The sequence below is a fragment of the Acinonyx jubatus genome, chromosome A2 (genome assembly GCF_027475565.1).
Source record: "Acinonyx jubatus isolate Ajub_Pintada_27869175 chromosome A2, VMU_Ajub_asm_v1.0, whole genome shotgun sequence".
Lineage (NCBI taxonomy): Eukaryota > Metazoa > Chordata > Mammalia > Carnivora > Felidae > Acinonyx > Acinonyx jubatus.
In genome coordinates, this window is record NC_069383.1 from 466881 (window position 1) to 490514 (window position 23634).

At 43.6% G+C, this 23634-nt stretch overlaps 1 protein-coding gene across 10 annotated transcripts in view; it reads left to right on the top strand.

Moving 5' to 3' along the window:
- Nucleotides 1-23634, top strand: part of NCAPG2 (non-SMC condensin II complex subunit G2) — a 64189-nt gene that overhangs the window by 26282 nt on the left and 14273 nt on the right. For all 10 annotated transcript variants that reach the window (XM_053217792.1, XM_027051148.2, XM_027051149.2 and 7 more), the window contains 12 exons: nt 3557-3736; nt 5387-5539; nt 10659-10881; nt 11109-11206; nt 15481-15654; nt 17895-17965; nt 18944-19094; nt 19213-19386; nt 20659-20775; nt 20862-21002; nt 21444-21543; nt 22904-23091. In XM_053217792.1, coding sequence (XP_053073767.1) covers nt 3557-3736; nt 5387-5539; nt 10659-10881; nt 11109-11206; nt 15481-15654; nt 17895-17965; nt 18944-19094; nt 19213-19386; nt 20659-20775; nt 20862-21002; nt 21444-21543; nt 22904-23091 — 1770 coding nt within the window. The remainder of the gene's footprint in view (nt 1-3556; nt 3737-5386; nt 5540-10658; nt 10882-11108; nt 11207-15480; nt 15655-17894; nt 17966-18943; nt 19095-19212; nt 19387-20658; nt 20776-20861; nt 21003-21443; nt 21544-22903; nt 23092-23634) is intronic.

Here is a 23634-nt window from a genome sequence, read left to right on the forward strand (position 1 = left end):
GGGCACCTGGGTGGCTCAGTCGGTTAAGCGTCGACTCTTGATCTCTGCTCAGGTCATGATCTCAAGAGTTTGTGGGTTTGTTGGGTTGTATGCTGACAGTGCGGAGCCTGCTTGGGGTTTTCTCTCCCCCTCTCTCTGCCCCTCCCATGCTCGCACATTCTCTCTCCCTCTCTCAAAAAAACGTTAAAAAAAAAGAGACTGGAATGCAGAGTAATCTATATTCAGATTAATCATTGTAAATTTTGTTTTTACTTTATTAACCTATTAAAAATAAAAAGTATTAAATGATAGGGGCGTCTGGAGCATGTGACTTTTGATCTCAGGGTTGTGAGTTCGAGCCCTATGGTGTAAAGTTTACCAAAAAATGAGATCTTTAAAAAAATTATTAAGTAATATTTTATTTGAATATTAATTATTGAAGTTAAATGTTTTTTCAGAACAATAATTAAATTCTACATCATTCCTCTAGAAAACAGTGGATTGTAGGGGCACCTGGGTGGCTTAGTCAGTTAAGTGACTGGCTCCTGGTGTCGGCTCAGGTCACGATCTCATGGTTTCGTGGGTTCAAGCTCTGCATTGGGCTCTGCGCTGGCAGCCTGGAGCCTGCTTGGGATTCTCTCTCTCCCCCCACCCCCTCTGTCTCTGTCTGTCCCGGCCCCCCCCAACTTGTGCTTTCTCTGTCTCTCTCAAAATAAATAAACTTTAAATACATTAAAAAAAGATTGTAGAAAACATTGATGTTATAGTTGCTTAAGATTATGTATTAGTGGAGATAGGTTTATGTTTTTCAAGGATCAAAACTTATCAGTCTCATAAAAGTGAGATGTCAGTGTCTAAATGGAGTTTTAAAAGAATACTTTAAAAATTAAAAACAATAAGAGTTTCAGCTCTAATAGGGAAAGGCTTGTATGTAAGCACCATATCCTGTGGAGGCCGTGACTCCCTTTTGGGGGTGAAATGAACTCATGGGAAATCATCAAAGCCTATGAAATAGTTTCCGTCCGTCCTTCTTTGTTTGCAGGGCATTTTTGGGGTGGTATGTGTCTCTGAGTGTTTGAATCCCAAAGTGTTATTTTTTTTCCCCTGGCACCTAATTTATAGTTTGGCCAGGTAGAAGAATTGTACGTTCAAAGTAATTTTTTTTCCCAGGACTGCTAAAATATTGTGCATTGTTTTCTAGCATGAAGTGCTTTTGAAACTTTAAGGATTTTTTCTATGCCTTGATTTTCCCCACCCCTGCTGGTTTACCAAGATATTCAGTCTGTTAGTTTGAATGTGCTTTTTCTCAATGCCTGTTCTTTCCTAACGCCTTTTAGGAGGCAGTGCAGTATAATAAAGAGCAGTCAGAAAACTGTCTCTGCAACAGGCCAGATGATAATGAATTTAAGTCCGTGGGCCACGTGGTCACAGCTATTCTACTCTGCCATTGTGGAACAGAAGCAGCCATGGACTGCACAGAAATGAGAGTGTGGTTTGTTCCAGTAAAACTGCATTTGAGGACACCAAAATTTGAATTTCATGGAATGTTCACATGTCACAAAATATTATTCTTTTGGTTTTTTCCAAGCATTTAGAAATGAAAAACCATTCTTAGGCATTGTGGGCCACACACAGATGAGCCTGGGCCAGATTTGGTCTGCAGGTCGGCTCAGAGTTCATGACCCTGTTGGACCAGGTACTGAGTAAATGAGAATGAGTTTTCATGGGGATTGATAAAGGAGATAATCCAATAAATAAGAGTAATGGTTATGTCCTGGTGTCCTCCTTGTGCCTCACCTGTTCTTTCATACTCTTGTTATGTTTGTGATTCTCGAACTTGAGTAGTGTGGAGACTTTCTTTTGGAGGTAAAACATGGAGGCCTCCTGTGAGTGTCTGTGGGTGTCGAAATGGAGTGATTTTCCTGTGGAAGGAGCATCATGAGTTATGTGCCATTGCTTTGAGTGACTTTGTCGTCACTGCGATTGATTGGAAATCCGGATATGGGCTCTGGACTCGTATGAGACTGTGTCCTTATAAGTTGATTATCCAGAATATATCTTTGAAGAATGATACTGAAAGTAATTCACAGAAAACAAAATCTATAAAACTTGTGAATAGTTCTTCAGATTCCAAAAGTTCTCTTATTTCTTTATTTTGCTGTTTGTTTTTTCCCTGATGACCTGTCATCTTGACTTTTCTATCTTACTGTTTTTCAGTTTTTTTAAAAATTATTTTAGAGAGTGTGAGTTGGGGAGAGGGGCAGAGGGAAAGCAAGAGAATTCCAAGCAGGCTCCATGCTCAGTGCAGAGCCCGACGTGGGACTCAATCCCACGACCTGGGATCATGACCTGAGCTGAAATCAAGAGTCTGATCCTCAACTGACTGAGCCATCCCGCACCCCTTGAGTAACATTTCAATGACACTTTTAACAGTTTTGTTTGAATCTGTGTCTGAATAAGACCCATGCATGTGATCGGCCAATAGATTGATAAGACCCTGTCCAGTAACCTCAGTCGCTCATTTTTGCTTGCTAGTTGTTGAAGAAGCCAAATTATTCTTTTATTTCCTGAAGCCTGGGGACATATCCCTGTGGCATAATTGTTATGTTCCTTTGCCTCCTGTATATCCTGAGTGTCATTAGGTGCAGAGTTGATCAGTTACTTTTGTGGGGGTTTTTGTTTGTTGTGTCAGGTGGTTTTGTTTGTTTGTTTTTAGTGTTTATTTATTTTTGAGAGAGGAAGAGAGACAAAGCACGAGTGGGGAAGGGGCAGAGAGAGAGGGAGACACAGAACCTAAAGCAGTCTACAAGCTCTGGGCTGAGAGCAGAGAGCCCGATGCGAGGCTTGAACCCACAAACTATGAGACATGACCTGAGCCGAAGTTGGATGCTCAACCAACTGATCCACCCAGGTGCCCCAGTTGTTTCAGGTTCTTAGTGGTGCTGTTGTGTACTCCATCCAGAGATGACATCTTGTTTCTTTCTGTATTCACAACGACTGATAACCATTTTGGCTAGGTCATAATCTCGCGGTTCAGGTGAGTTTGAGCCCCGCGTCGGGCTCTGTGCTGACAGCTCAGAGCCTGGAGCCTGCTTGGGATTCTGTGTCTCCCTCTCTCTCTGCCTCTCCCCTGCTCGTGCTCTGTCTCTCTCTGTCTCTCGAAAATGAATAAAAATGTTAGAAAAAAAATTTTTAATGAGTAGAATTACTTTATTCTGGTCTTTCAGCCTTTTGGAAATTCAAGAGAGTGGTTTACATAGGCTGTGTCTGTAGGATCGACTCACATCTGCATACCTCGCTGAAGGTGGGGCTGGTGTTTGAGGCTCTACTGTCACAGAGTCCTGTAGATAGGATTGGCAGCTATGGTACCCATGTGTCTGGGTTGTCTTCTTTAAATGCACAATTATAGAAATGATAAATAGTAAGAGATGTGTAAGTCTGTATATGACCAGTATTTCTAGGACTTAAAATGCCTGTTACGTTGTGAATGCTGAGAGGGCTGATGTATAAAGCAAATATTGATATAAAGGGAGCTGATCTAAGATTTTTAAGTCTTTTTTCCCCCTCCAATTTACAGAGCCTTTTAGAAGATCCTTATCCGATGGTCCGTTCTACAGGGATCCTTGGTGTTTGTAAAATAACTTCCAAATACTGGGAAATGATGCCTCCGACCATTCTTATTGATCTCCTCAAGAAAGTAACTGGGGAATTGGCATTTGACACAAGCTCAGCTGACGTGCGCTGTTCTGTCTTTAAGGTAGGATTTAAAATTATATAAGCAATATTTACTTATAGAATAATTAGAAAATACAGAGAAAGAACAATTTTTAAATAACCCATAATTCTTCCCAATTGATAAAGCACCACGGACATTTTTGTTGTACATCCAAAGTAACATTTTTAAAAACCAAATTGAAAGTGTTTTCTACAAAAAAGTCTTACTTGAAATAATACTGATTTTAGTGTATGGCCAGGGTGGGTGGTGCACATTTTTTTTAAAAGGAGGAGCTATATATAGTGCTTAATGTTTTATTTTAATTTCTTTTAATGTTTATTCATTTTTGAGAGAGAGAGACAGAGACAGAGACAGAGTGTGAAAGAGGGAGGGGCAGAGAGAGAGGGAGACACAGAATCCGAAGCAGCTCCAGGCTCCGAGCTGTCAGACACTTAACTGACTGAGCCACCCATGTGCCCCCAAGTTTTTAAAATTATATTAAAACTGACTTTTTTGGTATACCATATGTACTTTTAACAAGAACCTACAAAACTGTCCTTTCTCCCATCATCCAGTTTCAGCAGTTAATCAGGACACATTGGGTCTTGCTCATCTTTACAGTCCATTGTCTCCCACTGTTGGTTAATTTGAAGCAAATCCAGGACTGCGTATCAGCTCATCTGTAAATATTTCAGTGTGATGGTGAAAACATAAGGTCTCTTTGTAGTTAATCGCAATAATACTGTAATAATATCGTGTGGTGACAGATGGTAACTGCACTTCTGGCGAACGCAGCCTGATGTATGGAATTGTCGAACCACTGTCTTGTACACCTGAAACTAATAGGATATCATATGTCTACTCTAATTCCAATAAAAAAGAAAAGAGGTCTCCTTAAAAAATCCTTTTTCCTAATAACTGGAAAGTAAAGGTGGAGCATATCAGATCTTTAGACTGGTACCTGGTCTGAGCTTGGGCAGGTCACTGGACCACCCATCTGAGGTATGTGTGACTGTCGCCATGTGTCATGAGTCTCCCAGACGGGGGGCTCTGGTTTCCATGCAGTATTGAGTCAAGAAATATGAGAATTCATGGGCTATTAAAAAAATGTGAAAGGATTGTTAGGTCCCAGCTTTGGACACAGATTGACTCTGGAGCCCTCGCTACCACCAATTGTTCTGTGTTTCTTTCAGTTCTAAAAATCTTTTAAAATTTAGCTAAGAGAAACATTGAAGAATTATTTCATAACTGCTTTAAATCTGAAGAAATTATACTAATTCATTAGAAGTATGCTTTTCATTTATTTTATTTTATTTTTTTCTATGTTTGTTTATTTTTGAGAGAGAGACAGTGCGAACAGGGTAGGGGCGGAGAGAGAGAGGGAGACACAGAATCCGAAGCAGGCTCTAGGCTCTGAGCTGTCAGGACACAGCCCAACGCGGGGCTCGAACCCATGAACCGTGAGATCATGACCTGAGCCAAATTCGGACACGTAACTGACTGAACCACTCAGGCACCCCAGAAATATGCTTTTTATATGAAATTGTTTTAGAAAAGTGTTATTATCTGTAGGTATGTTTATTTATTTCACTAGTAGTTCATTAGTAAGGATGGAACTGAATATTATGTTAACTGTACTTTTTACTGTTTATGTTCTAAATTTGAACTGTTTATATTTCTCCTTTTTTGTAGTGTCTGCCAATAATTTTGGATAACAAATTAAGCCATCCGTTATTAGAACAGCTTCTGCCTGCACTAAAATACAGTCTCCATGACAATTCCGAGAAAGTGAGAGTGGCTTTTGTTGATATGCTGCTGAAAGTCAAAGCCGTGCGGGCTGCTAAGGTAGGACAGGCAGGATTTTATCATTGAGGGTGTGACATAAGTAAGTACTTCGCTTTCATCAGCAGAAAGACAAAGCGATTTTAATTCTGAGAGTTTCAGTAATCACATTTAAACTACTCGATATCTGTTATGTTCTACCAATTTGTGTCATAAAATTTTGTTTTGTGATTTTCACTGAAGTTTCTAGAAATATCATTAATGTGTGTTTTCTTTTTGAAAGACATTAGTGTAAGCAGCTGCTACTTTAAATGATATTTTTATCATATACATGAAAGCTTTTGTTCAAATACTGAAATACTTGCCACATAGTAACTACTTATTTTTTTTTAATTTTTTTTTTTAACGTTTATTTATTTTTGAGACAGAGAGAGAGCATGAGTTGGGGAGGGTCAGAGAGAGAGAGGGAGACACAGAATCTGAAACAGGCTTCAGGCTCTGCACTGTCAGCACAGAGCCCGACGCGAGGCTCGAACTCACGGACCGTGAGATCGTGACCTGAGCCCGAAGTCGGACGTTTAACCGACTGAGCCACCCAGGCGCCCCCATAGTAACTACTTAAATATTCCTGGGAAAATGATGAATGTGAGGCTTCCCCCCTTCACATTTTATAGGAAGAAGCAAAGAAGTGAGCATTGTGTCATGATGCATGTTGTGACGTTGTGTGAACTTTGAAGGGAGGTTGTTTTCCTTTAGCTTGAGTCCTACTCAGTTTTTGGCTAAAAATTTCAGTTAGAAGCTTTTTAACTTCCTTTGGTAACACTGTGGCTTTTCTTCTCCATGTAATACTTGTCTGAAATTTACTTTAAAGTGCTGTTGTCACAACACAGAATTTGGGAACAACATGACCACACAGACGTGTGGTGTGCTCATGCGATGGGAGAGTGTCCTGTGGCCCTGACAAGGGATGAGCTCACATGGAAGTACCACTGAGACACGAGGAAAAGCAAGTGTAGATGTGTGTGTAGTGTGCCGCCAGCTGTATAAAATGGGAAACATACATATGTATTTGTTCAGACAGGAAAATCTTCCTAGAAGAAAATAAGGAATTAATAATGGTTGCTTGAGGTGCGGGGGATTGGATGTCCAGGGATGGGGCACTGGAGAGGCCAGGATACTTACGGCTTTATGTTTTGTGAATTTTGAATTCTGAATTTCTGTTGTTCAAAAAAAAAGGCATCAAAAACCAAAGACTGTTTTACTTGACCTCCATAGCACGACTCCCCCATGTCCTACCCAGTCGCCCATCTGTGTGTGCTGTTTCTGACTCTGCTCTGGCCCTTTCATCTGTTTGCACATCCGTGGGCCCTGGGACATACTGCTGTACTGCTAATGGTTCCCATGACGTCTTAGAGTGTGTCCTCCAGCTTTGTTCTTCTTTCAGAGATTTTTGGCTGGTTTAGGTCCTTTGCATTTCCATATGTATTTAAGAGTCAGCATGTCTGTTTCAGCAAAAATGCTGGCTGCAGTTTTTACCCTGTTTATTATAACAGCTTAATAAAACTGAGTAGTTCTGAATCTTTAACGTTTGGCCTAGTGTTGTTGGCCTAGTGTTGTTTGGAGTGCAGACTTGTTTGCAGAGGAGTGTTGAGGTAGTGACTGGTGAGGAAATGGAGAGAATAGCTGGATTTTCTTTATTACTGGGTCTACCCAAGAGAATATCGTAGAGACCAAGTAAGATGAAGACAAAAGTTCTTTGACCGGGGAGTTTGAATTTTTAGGAGAGTGGGAAGAGCAGAGAAAGAAAGCATAATGTTTTATTGAGATGCCTCTTCCATCTTGATCCTTAGCTCTGCAAAAGCCAGGCAGGGAGTGCCACAACTGTGAGGTCTCTGGAAGGGTTTGTGGGGTGTCCATGCTAGGACTCCTGGAAGATCAAGGCCACCAGTCGGTAAGCATGTGGAGAGGCAGCTAACAGGAAGCGGAAGTGGCTGATCGTCCACCATGTCAGGATGACTGGGGTCTGTTCTACACTGTCAGACACTGGTCATGCCTGGTGTTAGTAATGGACACAATTAGCATTTTAGAAGTGAAAGACCAGTTACGGATTTGCTTGCTTCCGTGTCTGTTGCAGATACCGGCCTGCTGGTGATATGTTTGCATAAAATAAAACTTCAGGTAATCGAAACAAAATGAATCAGAATCCTAGGCTAATCAGAATTGTTCTGCATTTTATTTTTTTTTTATGTTTATTTTTTATTTATTTTGAGAAAGAGAGACAGGGCACGAGCAGGGGAGGGGCAGAGAGAGAGGATCCGAAGCAGGCTCCATGCTTAGCACAGAGCCTGAGCTGAAATCAAGAGCCAGACACTTAACCAACTGAGCCATCCAGGTGCCCCTGCTCTGCATTTTATTTGAGAAAAGTGAATCAGAGAAAAACAAGCTAATATGGGGAGTTTCTGGAAAGGCAGACTTGCAGGAAATGTTAGTTTTAAGAGTCACACCTGGAACCTTGACATTTGGTAAAAGTGCTGATGGCTAGTTCCCATTCAAGATGGTCTAGTCTCCATGACGGCCCAGGAGTCAACTTTTTAATGTGAATGGGGACAGTCATGAAAGACCTCTCAGGTACTGGCTCTGTGGCTGGGCTGTTGTGCTGGGCTCTGGGATGTTTCTTGGTTGTATTCCTTGTAGCCGGGTTGGAGCTCTGAGGTTTTGAGTCTTGAAGAGCCCCTGCTTACCTGAGTTCTCAAGGTGAGGACTTCCTCTCTCCTCTTGGGTTTCCCCCTCTTGGGAACTGTGTTGCTGTGCACGTTCTGAAGTTGACATTTACTAATGGCAGAATTATCTTGACCCGCAAGTTCTCACGTGGGGAAAGTGTGATGCTCCTGCTGAGGGTACTGTTGCCCAGAGGAAGTCAGCAATCTGGAGGTATCCGCTCTGTCCCTTGGCCTATCTGCTTCCATTCTGCTTCAGTGTATGGCCTGCACACCACTCTTGCCTGCCTTCCTGTGATGTTGCAGGCGGCTTAGTAGAGCAGGTGAACTGTCAGTCCATTCATTGGTTATTTTAGTCTTGGGTTGAATCTACTTTTGCATGGTTGTGAAATTGCGCCGGATAGTTACGTGCACTTGAATGTTTTGGGAAGTGTTTTTTACTGATGTCATTGTTACCCACAGATGTGCTGTTCAGGGCTGCACCTCAGTACATTCGCACTCAAAACCAGTGATCCATCTGGACTGACACTCAGGCAGGAAGGGAGCAGGGGAGGTGGTCAAAGCTGTCAGATCCTTGGACTCATTGCCACCTTCTTCTCTTGAACCTCGAAAGCACTGCCTTTCACTTTTGAGTAAGAGTCTCCAGTCACTCTCTGAGTCAGTGCTGGAGTTAGTTGGCAGTGGGCTCTCTTCTGTGAAGATGCCTGCCCCTGGCAGGACAAGAGCTGAGAACACTGTCCCCTCTGTGTGGCTTACTGCTGGCAGCACGGGGGTGCTATTTGCTTCCCCCGGTACCAGCGTGAGTAGAAGTGTTTGGTGTGGGACTTGGGCTTAGTTATTGTCTTTACTCCAAAAACTTTTTCAGAAGTACCATGAGGTGTCTGAGCAGAAGTGTCCTCGGACATTTCTGGGAGAAATGATCAGTAGCGTCAGATGCTCAGAGGTTTCCTGTAAGGGGAGGCGTGAATATGTTCATCTGGATTTTCAATAGGAGGTCATTATGATCTTGGCAAGAACAAGTTCAGTGAGGGTAGAAGCCATGTTTCTATGGGTTGAGGTGTAGTGGGTAGGTAGAGGCGGGTTCCGGGGTGGGAGGTAAAGTGAGCTGCAAGAAGACAGGAAATTCAAGCAGAGTTTCATGGGGAGGCTTTTTGTTTTAGGGTTTGGAATGAGTTGAAAAATACTTAAATGCTGATGAGAAAGATCTAGCTGAAAATACTGGAAAGAGGGACTGGCTGTTGGAGGCAGGTCTTCGAGGAGCATGCATGTCATGGTGTCCCCACTAGACAGGTGAGGAGACCACCAGATGCCAGCTGAGAAGTGACTGGGACAGGATTTGAACATTTCACCATGAGAATCTATTTGCTCTCTACTACTGTTTTTCTCTTGTCTGGAGTGTCTTGCTTACAAGTTTGGCCCTTTTCTGTAGGCGGTGGACAACTTTGAGGCTTTTGACTGGAGGGCTACGGGACAGTTGTGGCTGTGCAGCAGCTGTAAGGTGGGCTCGAGGAGGCCGGTGGTCATCTAGGCGAGCTGGCACTGCAGAGGGAGGCAGGGATGCGCCAGAGGGTGCTGCCCCCTTGGGCAGTGGACCAGGTGCCGCTGGGGTTCAGGGGTGATGCCTCTGTTCTCCACGGTACGGAATGGGGTGTCCACTTCAGGTTTCTGTGTCAAGACTGTTGTAAATTTTTCTATACACTTTTCACATCAGTGGGCTAAAAGTTATGGTGTTTTAGGAAATTTTTAAATTATTAGACTGATAGTCATAGCTATCATTTGAGAGTTTATACCGAGCATGATACTGATTAGTTATGATTAACCCTCTCAGCAGTGTTCTACTTGGCACCTTGTATGTCAGTGCTTCTTTTTATATTTTTTTAAGTATTTATTTTGAGAGAAGGGGAGAGAGTGAGCGGGGGCCGGGGGTGGGGGGGTGGGGAGGAGGAGTAGAGAGAGGGAGAGACAGAATCCCAAGCAGGCTCCACGTGGGGCTCAAACTCACAAACCGTGAGATCATGACCTGAGTGGAAATCAAGAGTTGGATACTCAACTGACTAAGCCACCCAGGTGCCCTTGTCAGTGCCTTTTTTTTTTTTTTTAATGTTTGTTTATTTTTGAGAGAGTGCTAGTGGGGGAAGGGTGGGGGGACAGAAGATCCAAAGCAGACTCTGTGCTGACAGCAGAGAGCTTGATGCGGAGCTCAAACTAACCTAAACCGAAATCAAGAGTCAGATGCTTAACCGTCTGAGCTGCCCAGGTGTTCCTGTCAGTGCTTTTTAAAATATTGGTTTATTCTAATTTCTGTACAGAAGAGTCACAGATTCTGGTGTAGTCATTTGAAATGAGTTTTTTTGGAATAGAAAAATTAGTTCCTTTTTGATTTTGCTCAGGAAATTTTGCTTAAAGTATTTTCAAGATTATAGGGACAATTGACTATTTTCCTTCTGTGTATGCTTTATATATAGTTTTGGAAAATATGCCCCATGGAGCATATTTTGGTTCGTCTGGAATCAGATTCCCGGCCTGTGTCTCGACGCCTGGTGAACCTCATCTTCAACTCTTTCCTGCCTGTGAACCAGCCCGAGGAGGTATGGTGCGAGCGCTGCGTCACACTGGTCCAGATGAACCACGCAGCTGCCAGGAAGTTCTATCAGCACGCCCACGAGCACACGGCCTGCACTAATATAGGTGCTGGACATTCACTTCTCAGTACTTGTTATATTGTCTGCCTGAAGCATAGTTAATGTTACTTGTCTTCAGTGTTGGTCATTTTAACGAGCTTCACGCTTGAATGCATTTCTTAATGATTTCCCTTACAATAATACTTTTAATTGTTTGGGATTATGATTTTACTATTAGAAGATGGTTTTGTTGCAGAAACACAAATTAATTATTGATTATCTTAAACATTTTAGCAAAGCTGATTCATGTGATTCGCCATTGCTTGAATGCCTGCATCCGGAGGGCAGCACAAGAGGGCCACGAGGGCCACGAGGAGAGGGAGAAGGAGAACGTGAGTGCAGTCAGCTTGCCCTGGCCCAGCCACAGCTGCGGCCGAGTTATCTCGGTGAAGACTAGGCCCCAGCACCCATGCACAGAGAGAGGCAGAACACCGGATCAAAGCTGGCATTCCCATGGAGTGTCATGTTAACACTATTTTATTTTCCATTTATTCCTTTACTATTGATAGTCCAACTAATTATTTTGGAAGGTCATAATTAATGTTTCGAAAGAATTGCTCTGTATCCTTTGTAGTTTGTTGTGGGATTTGGGTAGTATTTAATACACAAGGAAGTTTATTACTGGTAACACCCTATCCCACGTTTTCTTTGCCTTAAGGTTCTCTGTATATTTTAATTCAATGTAGGTGTAGCATACACCTGGATTGGATTCCGGATGTTACCATATTTTATAATTAATGGCTAGTAGTGTTCTTAAGGGTTTACTGCTAGCCATTGCTGTAACAGTCTACTAGAAACATCTTGGGGTTGAATTTCTAGGAATAATCTTTATTTAGAGTTGTCTTTTAAGCAGTAATTAATCAAAGGGACTAGTTAGCTGCTATTTACTCAGAATCCAGAGTGACCCGATAAAAGAAATTTAAGACTTAGACATGCATTACTTATAAGCAGTATCTTAAGCTTATAAACAACTTTCATGCTTAGGTACATCTAAAGTAAAATTTGGGGGTAGTTTTATGGTACCCACATAGATGAGAAACTGGTCTTTAAAAAAAGTCACAGGCACCTGGGTGGCTCAGTCAGCTGTCCAACTTCGGCGAGGTCATGCATGATCTCAGGGTTCATGGGTTTGAGCGCCACGTGGGCCTTTGTGCTGGCAGCATGGAGCCTGCTTCAGATCCTATCTCCCTCCCTCTCTCTGCCCCTCCCTGGCTTCCCCGCTCATGTTCTCTCTCCCTCTCAAAAATAATAAATTTTAAAAAATAATAATAAAATAAAATAAAAGTCCCAAAAGGGGCCTCTGGCTGGCTCAGTTAGGCGAGCATGTGACTCTTGATCTCAGGTTGTGAGTTCTTTTTTTTTTTCCTTCTTCTTCTTTTAACATTTGTTTATTTTTGAGAGACAGAGAGAGAGAGAGACAGAGTGTGAGCAGGGGAGGGGCAGAGAGAGAGAGGGAGACACAGAATCCGAAACAGGTTCCAGGCTCTGAGCTGTCAGTACAGAGCCTGATGCGGGGCTCAAACTCACAAAGTGTGAGATCATGACTTGAGTTGAAGTCGGACACTTTAACCCACTGAGCCACCCAGGTGCCCCTAAGGGTTGGTTGTGAGTTCTAAGCCCCACATTGAGTGTGGAGCATACTTAAAAACAGGGAGTCATAAAAGACAATCTGCCCTTTTGCTGAAACATGGTACTGCATATAGGCCACGAGGAGAGGTCCGTGCATTGGTCTGACCCTGCCACACTCCCATCCTGTGTCTCACCACCTCTGACACAGGCCTTTTTCTAGGAGAGGCTGACGGGTTTGCTTGGGGCTATAGCTGCAGCCTGGCCTGTTGGCCGGCCTGACGACTCCTGGATGCTCCCTGGGGCCTCCTGAGCCCATGCAGCTGGAGGCCCACCACTCCAGCAGCCCAGTCCCTGCTTAAACAAGTCGTCCTCGGTCCCAGTCAGGGAGGCAGATGTGGAGTAAAGGAGAAGAGAGCAGAAAAGAGTGGGACTGGCTTTTCTCCTGGCAGTGGGCCCTGACTAGCAGTTCCAGCCACTCACAGGCCTTCGTGGCCTGGATTTGGGAAGCCTTCAGCCCAGGGCATTGGAGTTGGTTCTGCTTTTATGTTTGGTGGAATTTGAGTTCCTGTCTTCAGAGCTTTTCCCTCAGTATACAGATTGGGCAGAACTTTTCAGGAAAGTGATCCCATGGCTGCTCATACATCTTCAGAACCCTCAGCTGGAGATGCCAGCATGGTGGCCTCACTCCACTTTTGCAGGGCACGTGGTTCACAGGATGGGAAGTGGACGCAGTGATGCATAGGGAGCTGAGTGTCCTGGCCATGGAGCAAGCACAGCCTCTCTGTGGGCCACCCTCGCAAACTCACTCTGATGGTGGAAATGGTTTTGCAGAAGAGAAAAAACATGTTTGTGATGTATTAGTTGAGAGACTATTCCATTTTTTTTTTTACATTTTATTTATTTATTTATTTATTTATTTATTTATTTATTTATTTATATTTTTGAGAGAGAGAGAGAGAGAGAGAGAGACAGAGCACGAGTTGGGGGAGAGGCAGAGGGAGAGGGAGACACAGAATCCGAAGCAGGCTCCAGGCTCTGAGCTGTCAGCACAGAGCCCGACGTGGGACTCGAACTCATGGACTGTGAGATCATGACGTGAGCTGAAGTAGGACGCTTAATCGACTGAGCCACCCAGGCTCCCTGAGACTATTAAGTTTTTTAAATATTGAAGGAACCCCATACCTCTGTTATTAGAAACCTAGGTATAACTGAGAAAGCTTGCATTTTACAACATTTTGGGTCAGTTTCTATATTAGTAGAAAACAGAAGAGTTTAGAAATATGTAGGACTGTTACAGTTTGTGCTAGACAAGAAGCACGCTTTGTCATGTGGATATTCTCATTCTAAGAATATCTAGGTAGCTAAAAGCAAAATTTTTGAAGTCATTCTTTTACTCATTGCTAACTACTAACAATCAAAGATGTTCCCTGCTAAAATAAAAAATTGGCTTCCTATTTAATGAAATCTTACTTAGGAACTTAGCACATTTTTGTGAAAAAGCAGTGGTGGCTTTTTCTTGAGACTTTAATGATAAGGCTGCTATGCTAAACATTGGAATGGTAAAAAGTAAAGTTAAATACAGAATGGAATTTTGTCAATCTGTTATTTGTATCATTCTTTCAGTAGTTTCTAAGCCTTTAGTAGTTTGATTGCTTTTCAAATTTGGCCATAGCTCATTCGGAGTGTTAAGTGTGTAATGAAAAATCTAGATTTATGTAGAAGCCACTTTTGTTTTTTCTGTGTACCCTCAAGTTTCTTTTCTTTTTTAAAGTTTATTTATTTATTTAAGTAATCTCTACACCCAACATGGGGCTTGACCTCATGACCCTGAGATTAAGAGTTGCATGCTCTTTTGACTGAGCCAGCCAGGCTCCCCAAGTTTTGTTTTCTTTTAAACTATCTTTTCCCATTGCATTTGAGTAGATAGCATAATACCAGTACCTGAAATGAATCCTCTTTTGTAGACCCTTTTCTGGAAATTGTCTGTAGTGGTTGTTGGCAAGTTATCAGACTGTGTTTGGTACAGTGCCATTCTAGGGCTGGCTAGCAGACCCCGTCAGTGTGTGTCTGAGCTGGTTGTGGCAGTGTGGGGCCTGTGTTCCGTACAGAAGAAGACGTACCCAGAGTGCATTTGTGGTTTCAGTGGAGCACTCAGAGGAACACAGCAGTGATTATTGCTTACAGCCAGCATAAGCTCAGAAGATGTGAAAGGTGTGTGAGGAAGCCCACGATCGAGTGGGAGTTGGTCATCATCAGCCCTTATACCAGAATTCGGGAGCTGGACCTACCAGGGCCACAGAGTGGAGTGCCTGGCAGACAGCCTGGGGTGATCTGATGGGGCTGAGTTTGTAGTGGAGTCTCAGCAATCACATCTAAGTAAATCACATTTTACAGTTCTTCCCTCCTCCCCCAGTCTGTTCACATCAAAGTTCATGGCGAGAAGTAACATCTTGCTACTTAGAAGATATAGTAAAAAAAAGAAGATACAGTAAAAGAAAAATATGTTCTGTACTCATGTATTATGTCCTTAAAGATAATAGTTTACATTTTTATTTTTAGAGGGTTTTTTTTAATGTTTATTTTTGAGAGCGCGCGCGCGCGAGAGAGAGCATAAGCTGGGGAGGAGCAGAGAGAGAGGGAGACAGAGGATCTGAAGCAGGCTCCACACTGTCAGCATAGAGCCCAACTTGGAGCTCGAACCCCTGAACCGTGAGAACATGACCTGAGCTGAGGCTGGACGCTTGACTGACTAAGCCCCCCAGGCGCCCCAAGGATTTTTAATTCATATAAACTGTTTATTGAAAGGATATAGTGTTAATTTAGCATTTACTTCTTGAATGGGTTTTTAAAGACCTTCACCTCTAGTAGAGATTTTCAAATAGAAGACAAAGTCCTTTTTAGGAAATGAAAATAGACTTGGTATACTTCACATTCTGCTTTAGGTCTGGAATTCTGGCATGTACTTTTAACGATAAAGCTCTTATCATAATGGTTGTTATGATTTGATTCTGTCACAATCAATTTATTTGTCTCTTAGGTTCTGGACAAAACACTGTCTGTAAGTGATGTTGCATCCATGGCTGGTTTATTAGAAATCGTTGTAATTCTCTGGAAAAGTATTCATAGAAGTATGGAAAATAACAAAGAAGCCAGAGTTTACACCATTAACAAGTTTGCCTCTGTGCTCCCTGAGTACCTGAAAGTCTTTAAGGTAAGGCTGCTCACACAGCGGGCAGGCGTGTTAAGATTACATTTGTGCAGAATTAGCAGAAGTGCCCGGCACACTTACCTGTCTGGACCTAGTTTGTCATCTGTAAGTGAGGAATACTGACCCAGCTCTTACCTGGCAGGATAGGTGGCCTCTTGGCCTTTCTCGAGGGTGGAGGCCATATGTCTTTCAGCCTCATTTCCCCAGCACGGAGGGAAATGTGGGTGTAAGTGCCCAGCCTTTGTGTCTTTAATGATCTGTAACACTATTTGGGAATCTAGTGTGATTAGCAGGGATTGAGAAAGAGGAGTCTGCTAACATGATGCCATAGCCACAGAGTTTTGTGGGCACTTGTAGGCATTTGATGCCACACTGTAAGCAGATGGGTTTCTGAAGTGTTTGAGTTGTGTCTGCAAATAGAATCACATACATAACTTCTATTTTGATGAAGGAAACTCTTTTTATTTCTTGACTCTTTACTTCTTTTTTTACAAAAATATTTTTTTAACACTTATTCATTTTTGAGAGACAGAGAGAGAGTATGAGTGGGGAAGGGCAGAGAGAGGGAGACACAGAATCTGAAGCAGGCTCCAGGCTCTGAGCTGTCAGCACAGAGCCCGACACAGGGCTCAAACCCACAAACTGTGAGATCGTGACCAGAGCCGAAGTTGGACACTTAACCACCTGTGACTTTTTACTTCTGAGGGAAGTTTATTATTTCCAAAACGAAAATAAGATTGTGCTAGAAATACATATTTACTCCCAGTTATAAAGAAAGCATGGTTTAAATATAGAAAGACCGCAGGTTTTATGAAACATCCTTCTCTTGCTAAATTTTACTTCTGGGCTCTTCCAAAACTGCTTATGTGACCTTGACCTCTTAGCTTTTCTCCGCTGCACTTCTGTGATTGTCAAGTGTCTGAGCTTCATTGTGCCCCTGAAATGCAACTGTGACCTGTCAGGAAGGTAAATAATCTAAATTGCCAAAGTTATTAGTACATTTAAAAGCTCAAATAATTACATTGGGCCATGAAACCAGCATTATCTCTGAATTCTCAGCAGATAACACAGAGGCCCATAGGGTACAGGACGAGGTGACAAATGAGCACTGCGTCCTGCAGGTATATAGGGACCTAAGGAAGGCAGCTAATCAGTTCCAGATGATTCAGGCAAGAGAGCTTCTCTGCCCTCAGTTGCTCAAAGAACCTTGTGGGCATCCTTGTAAGTGAAAAAACAATCTATTACTCAGAGTAGAATTAGCGGTAATTATCAGTCTACTTTTATAATATTAAGAAAATATTTTCTTCATTGGGAGTTGGGAGTAAGGGTGGGTTCACTCCAACTGAATGCAGATTATTTGCAGATCAAATTTTGATGTTGCCCTTGTTACCATTTCATGTATATTTTCAGGAAAATTGTTATTTTTTTTTCTGTCAGGATCCATCATCTCTTATTCTCCCAGCCAAACAAGAATTTTTTTTATTAAGTGTTCTTGATTGGGCCTGGTCCACTTTTTGTTATGGTGTCATCACAGTAATACTGGTGTAGTTAGAGCTTATTAGGTGTCACCATGTACTGGGTGCTGTTGTTGGCTCTGCCCTGTGTGCTCTACCCGGTCCTCCCAACAGCCCTTTCCCCTTTGGCAGAGGAGGAAACAGACCTCAGAGGCTGCCTCCTTCTCTGTGCTGTTCCAGCTGGTAAAACTGTGGAGTCTGATTGCACCTAGATTTGGCTTGGTAACTCTAAAGCCTGTACATTTTCCATTAAACTATTCTGTCTTCCCAGATATTTTCTGATTATTTTATGGAAAAATTATTTTCTGACTAGTTTCATTCTCTTGACATTTATTTTTAGGATTCTGAGTGTACAGAGTTAATTTTTTTTCTCTTTCAACAGTATTGTGTTTAAAATAGAAGTACGTGCCTTGAGAGCAAAGAATTGGTCTATTCTGGTTACCAGTGTATCCCTGGGATCTAGGTTGGCAACTCGTACGCAGTAGGTGCTTAATCAATATTTGCACAAATTAATACATCACACAAAGTGGTAAAATGTCACGTAAAACTTCGAAGCTGCTTATCAGACATGAGGCTGAGCAGTAGGTCTAAGTGTCCCCGTGAGCACTGAGAGGAATGCTATGGTTCCTACTGAGCAGTCTGCAGACCCTTTACTAGGAAGTTGTACAGAGAGCCTTTCACAACGTCCTCATGTTTCAATACCCTTTTTTCCCCTTTGTATGCTTTTAGGATGATCGCTGCAAGATTCCTTTATTTATGCTCATGTCCTTTATGCCAGCCTCTGCTGTGCCCGCCTTCAGGTACCCTCTCTTGGGACGGTGGTGGGGCGGGAACCCTGCCAGTGTTGTGCTCTATTATTCATGTGGGGTTCAGCAGACGGCCCCACTTCAGCTTCAAGCTCACAGCGGTGGCGGGAGAGCTGCAGGATGCAGTTTCCACTGGGCTCTGCAGTCGCTGAGGGATCAGAGCCCACGTGGAACATAAGCTGTGGGCTCCACCGTGTGGGGGCTCTGTTTGTCAAGCCTGCATGAGGGGCTCTGGAGCTGCGAGGCCTGCACGTCTGCGTGTGGCCGCCTGGGCGAGGTGTGCCGAGGGTGCGGAGTGCACGTGGGCTAGGGGCCTGGCGTGGATGGAGGGGCGTGAGGAGCTGGTAGTTTCCCGTCAGGTGTGCCGGAGGACAGCCCTGTGGAGGTGGTGGATCGGATAAGATAGGTTATTGAGATTAATTATGCCTGTTTTTCTTTACTTTTTTAAAGGCGGCTGTCAGAAAATTTGAAATGACCTAAGTGCTTGCTTTTGTGGCTCGTGCTGCATTTTCACTGGATAGCGTTGTTCTAGAGTGTCGGTTATTATCTCAGCAAAAATGACTCATGTTAATTCATATTTGTGAAAAAATGGATGTTCTGATGCTAAACAAAAATTCTTTCCCAAGCACTAGGAATCTTTGCTCTAGGGTCTGAAAGAGCTGACAGAAAAGAAGGTCTGGAGGTCTCATGGCCCTGGCACGTCCTTGATAACTTAACACTTGTATCGGACAGCCTTGGCCTCCGTGTTCCTAAAGCTGTGCTCACATTCAGCCTTTTATGTTGGGACCGAGCCCGAGTAGTAACTGTGGGAAAGCTGTATTTATTCCTGCAGCGGAGAAGGTCTGAGTGTTCTATGGTGGGAAGGCCTTATGTACCCTCACTTGTTTAGCTTTATTTTTTTACCTTTTTGAAAAGTGGGAAATTGTTAGTGAATCAATGTTAGGTCTGATTTTATGTATTTGACGTTTTCAGCTGTGGTGTGATTTCCACATTAAGAAACCAAGAGGAAGGAGGAGCAGACAAGCGCTATTGTACTTTGTTGGACTGTCTCTGCTCCTGGGGACAAGTGGGACACATTCTGGAACTCGTTTGTGACTGGCTGCCAGAACAGCCCCAGAGCAAGGTATATTTGTGTCTTGTTCCTTTAAAATTGCTGAATGAGGACACGTGTGTATTAGAAAATCATATGCTTTCCTGGGAACATGTGTTTTAATTGCCAGTTTATCGCTGTATTCTTTCAGAGTAACTCAGCATCTAAACGGAAAGTGCAGATCCATGATACACGCCCTGTAAAACCTGATTTGGCGCTGGTTTACGTAGAGTATTTGCTCACCCATCCAAAGAATCGACAGTGCTTGCTCTCTGCTCCCCGGAAGAAACTTAACCACCTCTTGAAAGCACTTGAAATGTCAAAGGTACCTTTATAGAACAGATGAGGAAAGTTGAGGGAGCCCATGCAATTAGGAGTGAAAAATAAGATCCAGACTTTTCATACTTAGAGTGTAAAATTTTTCTAGCTGGAAAGGAGTTAAGAGTTATTGAAGCCCCTCCTTCAATTTGTAGATGAAGACATGAGACGCAGATGACTAACGTGGTGGGGGTCGGGGGGGCGAGACGGGGGCCAGGTCACAGTTCTGGGCCTTCGGAAAACCCTGTTTCTCAGAACATGCCAGCCCGTAGGAAGGCTTCTTCCTTCTCTTCTTTACCTTCTCTTGCTTTACCTACTCTTACGCATTGATGCCGGAATACTAGTTTACCCTCACAGTCCTTGGCAAGCTTTTCCAGGAATCTTTGGAGAGTGTTTCCTGTGAATTCAGCATTTCCTTCTTCCTTACTGGCTTCTGGCCATATCCTCCAGCACCAGCCCTCAGAGACAGCCTCTGGTACTGCCGTGGAGTTTGGTCGGGCCAGAGGCAGAGCCTCCAGTGCTCAGCATGGGCATCAGATGACGAAAGGGAGGGAGAGGTCTGAAGGAGGAAAAGGAGGCGCACAGTCATCCAGGGAAGGAGATGGACCACGGCTGATGCCCAGGCATGGGTAGGCAGTGCTGGGATTTTGCCCGTGGACTAAGCTGAGCACTGGCTGTGCTGCTGTCCAAAAATTAAGGCTGCCTATGGGTTCTGGGAAAGACGGGTGGGGGCATTCCCTACAGGCTTTGCTACTAGGGGCACAGAGGGTATCCCCACCTACTAACGGCTGATGGAACCTCCTCCCTCTTCATGTCACAGCCAGACACAGACTCCCATAAGCTTCCCAGCACTAAGGCCTTGCTCCTTTAGGGTACAAGGTTAGGGAGCTGTGGGAGTGCTAAGGCTCTGGCCCTTCCTGAGCCCCGAGAGGATCATTCCTGGGAGGAGCTGCCTTTCTTCCTCTTTCCTCAGGCGGGCTGTCCTGTCCTGGTCAGGAGCAGGTCAGAATTTGCCCCAGGGGCAAACGCTTTGTGTGCTTGATCCTGACTGTTCTTGAGCAATGACTATTACGAGTTTTTACCTTGTTTTAGAAGGGGTAGGGGTGTTGGAAGGGAGAGAAGGGAAGACTACATTTCTCAGAAAGTTCTGTTGTGTTATTAAAGCACATCCACTGCTCCAGGGTGTCACCCTCCCACTGTAGCTGTGTGTGAAGTTAGTCAGGTCGTCCTCAATCAGTGGAACGTGGCCACGGAATTTTTTTTTTTTTTTGTCTTGCAGGCAGATCTGGAATCAATTTTGCAGTCGCCAGGTGGGAAACCTCACAACTTTAATGAAGCGATGGCTCTGCGAGCCTTCAGCCTCCACTGCCGGCTGAGTATTCATCTTCAGCACAAGGTGAGTGTGTGCCTGGCTGTGTCCCAATACGAAGTGTGTTGGCAATACTGGTTCTGGTACTAATTTGTCTTTCTGTTGTTGGACAGTTCTGCTCAGAAGGAAAAGTTTACCTGTCCATTTTGGAAGACACTGGGTTTTGGTTAGAAAACAAAGTTCTATCTTTTATCCAAGATCAAGAAGAAGAATATCTCAAGCTTCACAGGGTTGTTTATCAGCAGATTATCCAGGTTAGAAGTCTTTAAACATGGAAACCTTCTCTTCACCAAGTTCGTGATGTGGTTTCAGATTTTATTTTCTATCTTAAAGTTGTAACTTGGATAGTAGCGTTGCTCTTCTTAAATACTCACAGTGTCATTTCAGCATCTAGAGTTTGTCTTTTCCCAAAACACAAGCCATGTAATTTTTATGTAATCTTATACATTGCATGTAATAGGTGTTCAGTAATGTTTGTGGAATTACATAAAATGGGTTTCCAGATTTCTTACGGAAATAAAAATGAGAACTAAAGTATCTTTATGAAAATTCTTCTGTAAAACATCTTTATTAATACCTGCCTTAAGAGATCATTAGTAGTACAAGCAGATATTCGAAGCTTTGCAAGGCTGGATTTATTCCCCTTTTTTGGCTTTCAGTAGCCTCTGTTTAAGGTAAATCTGTGTGTCTTACAGACCTACCTGATGGTGTGTAAAGACGTTGTGATGGTCGGCCTTGGCGATTATAAGTTTCAGATACAACTTTTACACTGGAGTCTCGGAATCATGCAAACAGGTATACTTCATTCATTAAAGAACATGTTTAGAGCAATTAATAACCAAACCAGCCCCTCCCTTGGTCACTTTGCTGATCAGGACTCTTGCTTTCAGGTGACAGGTAGGCAATGCAAATTAGCAGATGCCAAAAAAGGAATTTACAGACTGAGGCAGCTAGGAGGTTCACACGTGTCAGGGCGCCTGGGTGGCTCCGTTAGTTAACTGTCCGACTCTTTATCTCAGCCCAGGTCCTGATCTCAGGGCTGTGAGTTCAAGCCTCCCACTGGGTTCCACACGGGGTGTTGAAGCCTACTTAAAAAACAAACAAACAGAACAAAACAAAGGTGCTTCTGGTGTCAGACATGCCTGAGTCCACAGAGTTTTTCTCACAAGGGCCTTAGGATTCTCCTCCCTGTGGTTTGCCTAATTGTCAGGTGACTTTGCAGCGTGGTGGGCTTGTGCAGTGGCAGCCCCCAGCCTGTTTGCTTGCCACATGGGGGGTGTGAGTAGGGTTCTTTAATGCCCCCTCAGAACCACTGGGAAGTTGCTATTCCCCCAAAGACCTATAGTAACTAACACCGCGAGGTCTGTGCTTGCACACTAGGTACTAATTTAAATGTGTTTGGTGAGTGAGTGAGAGGTCGGCTTCCTTCCAACTGGTCTGGGTGGAGCTGGACTGAGTGATTACCTGGAGGTCACAGCCCCATCACTTGATGGCATGAGGAGTGGTGCTATGATCCAGGCTTTCTCCCCTGCCTCTCATCAATGCGTAAGAGTAGGTAAAGCAAGAGAAGGGCAGGAAGAAGCCTTCCTACAGACTGGCATGTTCTGAGAAATAGGGTTTTCCGCAGGCCCAGAACTGTGACCTGGCCCCCGTCTCGCTTTATCAAATTAATGCAACACAGTAAAGGAAGTGATTTGGAAGAGAAAAACAACTGATAAACTACAGTGTTAGAAATTTAACAGAGTTGGCCTATGAGATTTGTAAATCACATTTTGAAAGTTCTTGGGCCGTCCCTCTCAGACTTAGAGCTGGTGTTAATGTTGCTATTACATGAGAAAATAAGACATGTTCTCTAATCCAGGTGTTCAGGGGACCACGCTGTCTCCACGTGTAGTGAGCCTGGTTCTTAGTGGCTCAGTTAAATATGCTGTTACTGTTGTTGAAGGTATTGGCATTATAATTAAAGGGAGTAAGTTTTTAAATTTATTTGTTAAATTTTATATGTATTCAAATTTAGAATAATCTGATCAACCTGGTATTGGCTTACCAGTAACAATTTTAAGTTACTGTACTGTACACGTGTTGTGTGAAAAGCGTAGTAATCTCAGCTAAATTTTGTGGTTAGATAACTGCTTTTTTCTAATTTTCTTTCTAGTGAAGGGATTCTTTTATGTGTCATTACTTCTTGGCATTCTAAAAGAGGTAACTGGAAGTTCCTTGATACAGAAACCAGATTCAGATGAAGAAGCTGTGACGCTGTTCGATACGGTCCAGAAAGTATTTCAGAAAATGTTGGAATGTATGGCACGGAGCTTCAGGAAGCAGCCGGAAGAAGGCCTACGGGTACTCCTGCCTTCCCGGGCTGGGCTGTTGGTCAATAGACGGCCAGTGTTTGCCAGGCAAACGGGTGCATGGGGATGTGTTGTCTCACACACGGGCTCAGTTAGCATTCGCGGGTGCGGTTGGGCTGTTGGGTGGGGTGCAACTTGGTGTGGGAGGTAAGTTACAGGGCGCTGGCCTTCCGATGCTGCCCCTGACTTCCTTCAGAGCATGGCGCGGTCAGAGAGGAGATGCCGTGCCGTCTGTGCCTGGCGCAGGAGGTCCAAGAGCCCACCTCCGACTCTTAGTCTTAGAACAGGTTTTAATGAGCCCAGCTCAGGAGGCCAACAGCAAGAGAGAGAGTCCTCTGCCAGGCAGGACAGGAAGCCCAGAACTACTTGCAGCGGGCTTGTGAATACTCCGTTGTTATTTCACAGAGTTTTCCAATTAAAATATACTTTTGAGAATGCTGGTTTTGATTATTCGTAAATGACGAGGACTTCCCTCAGATGAGATACTGATTTCTGTCATAGACTACCCTCTCATTACCTGTCAGTGTCCCCTCAC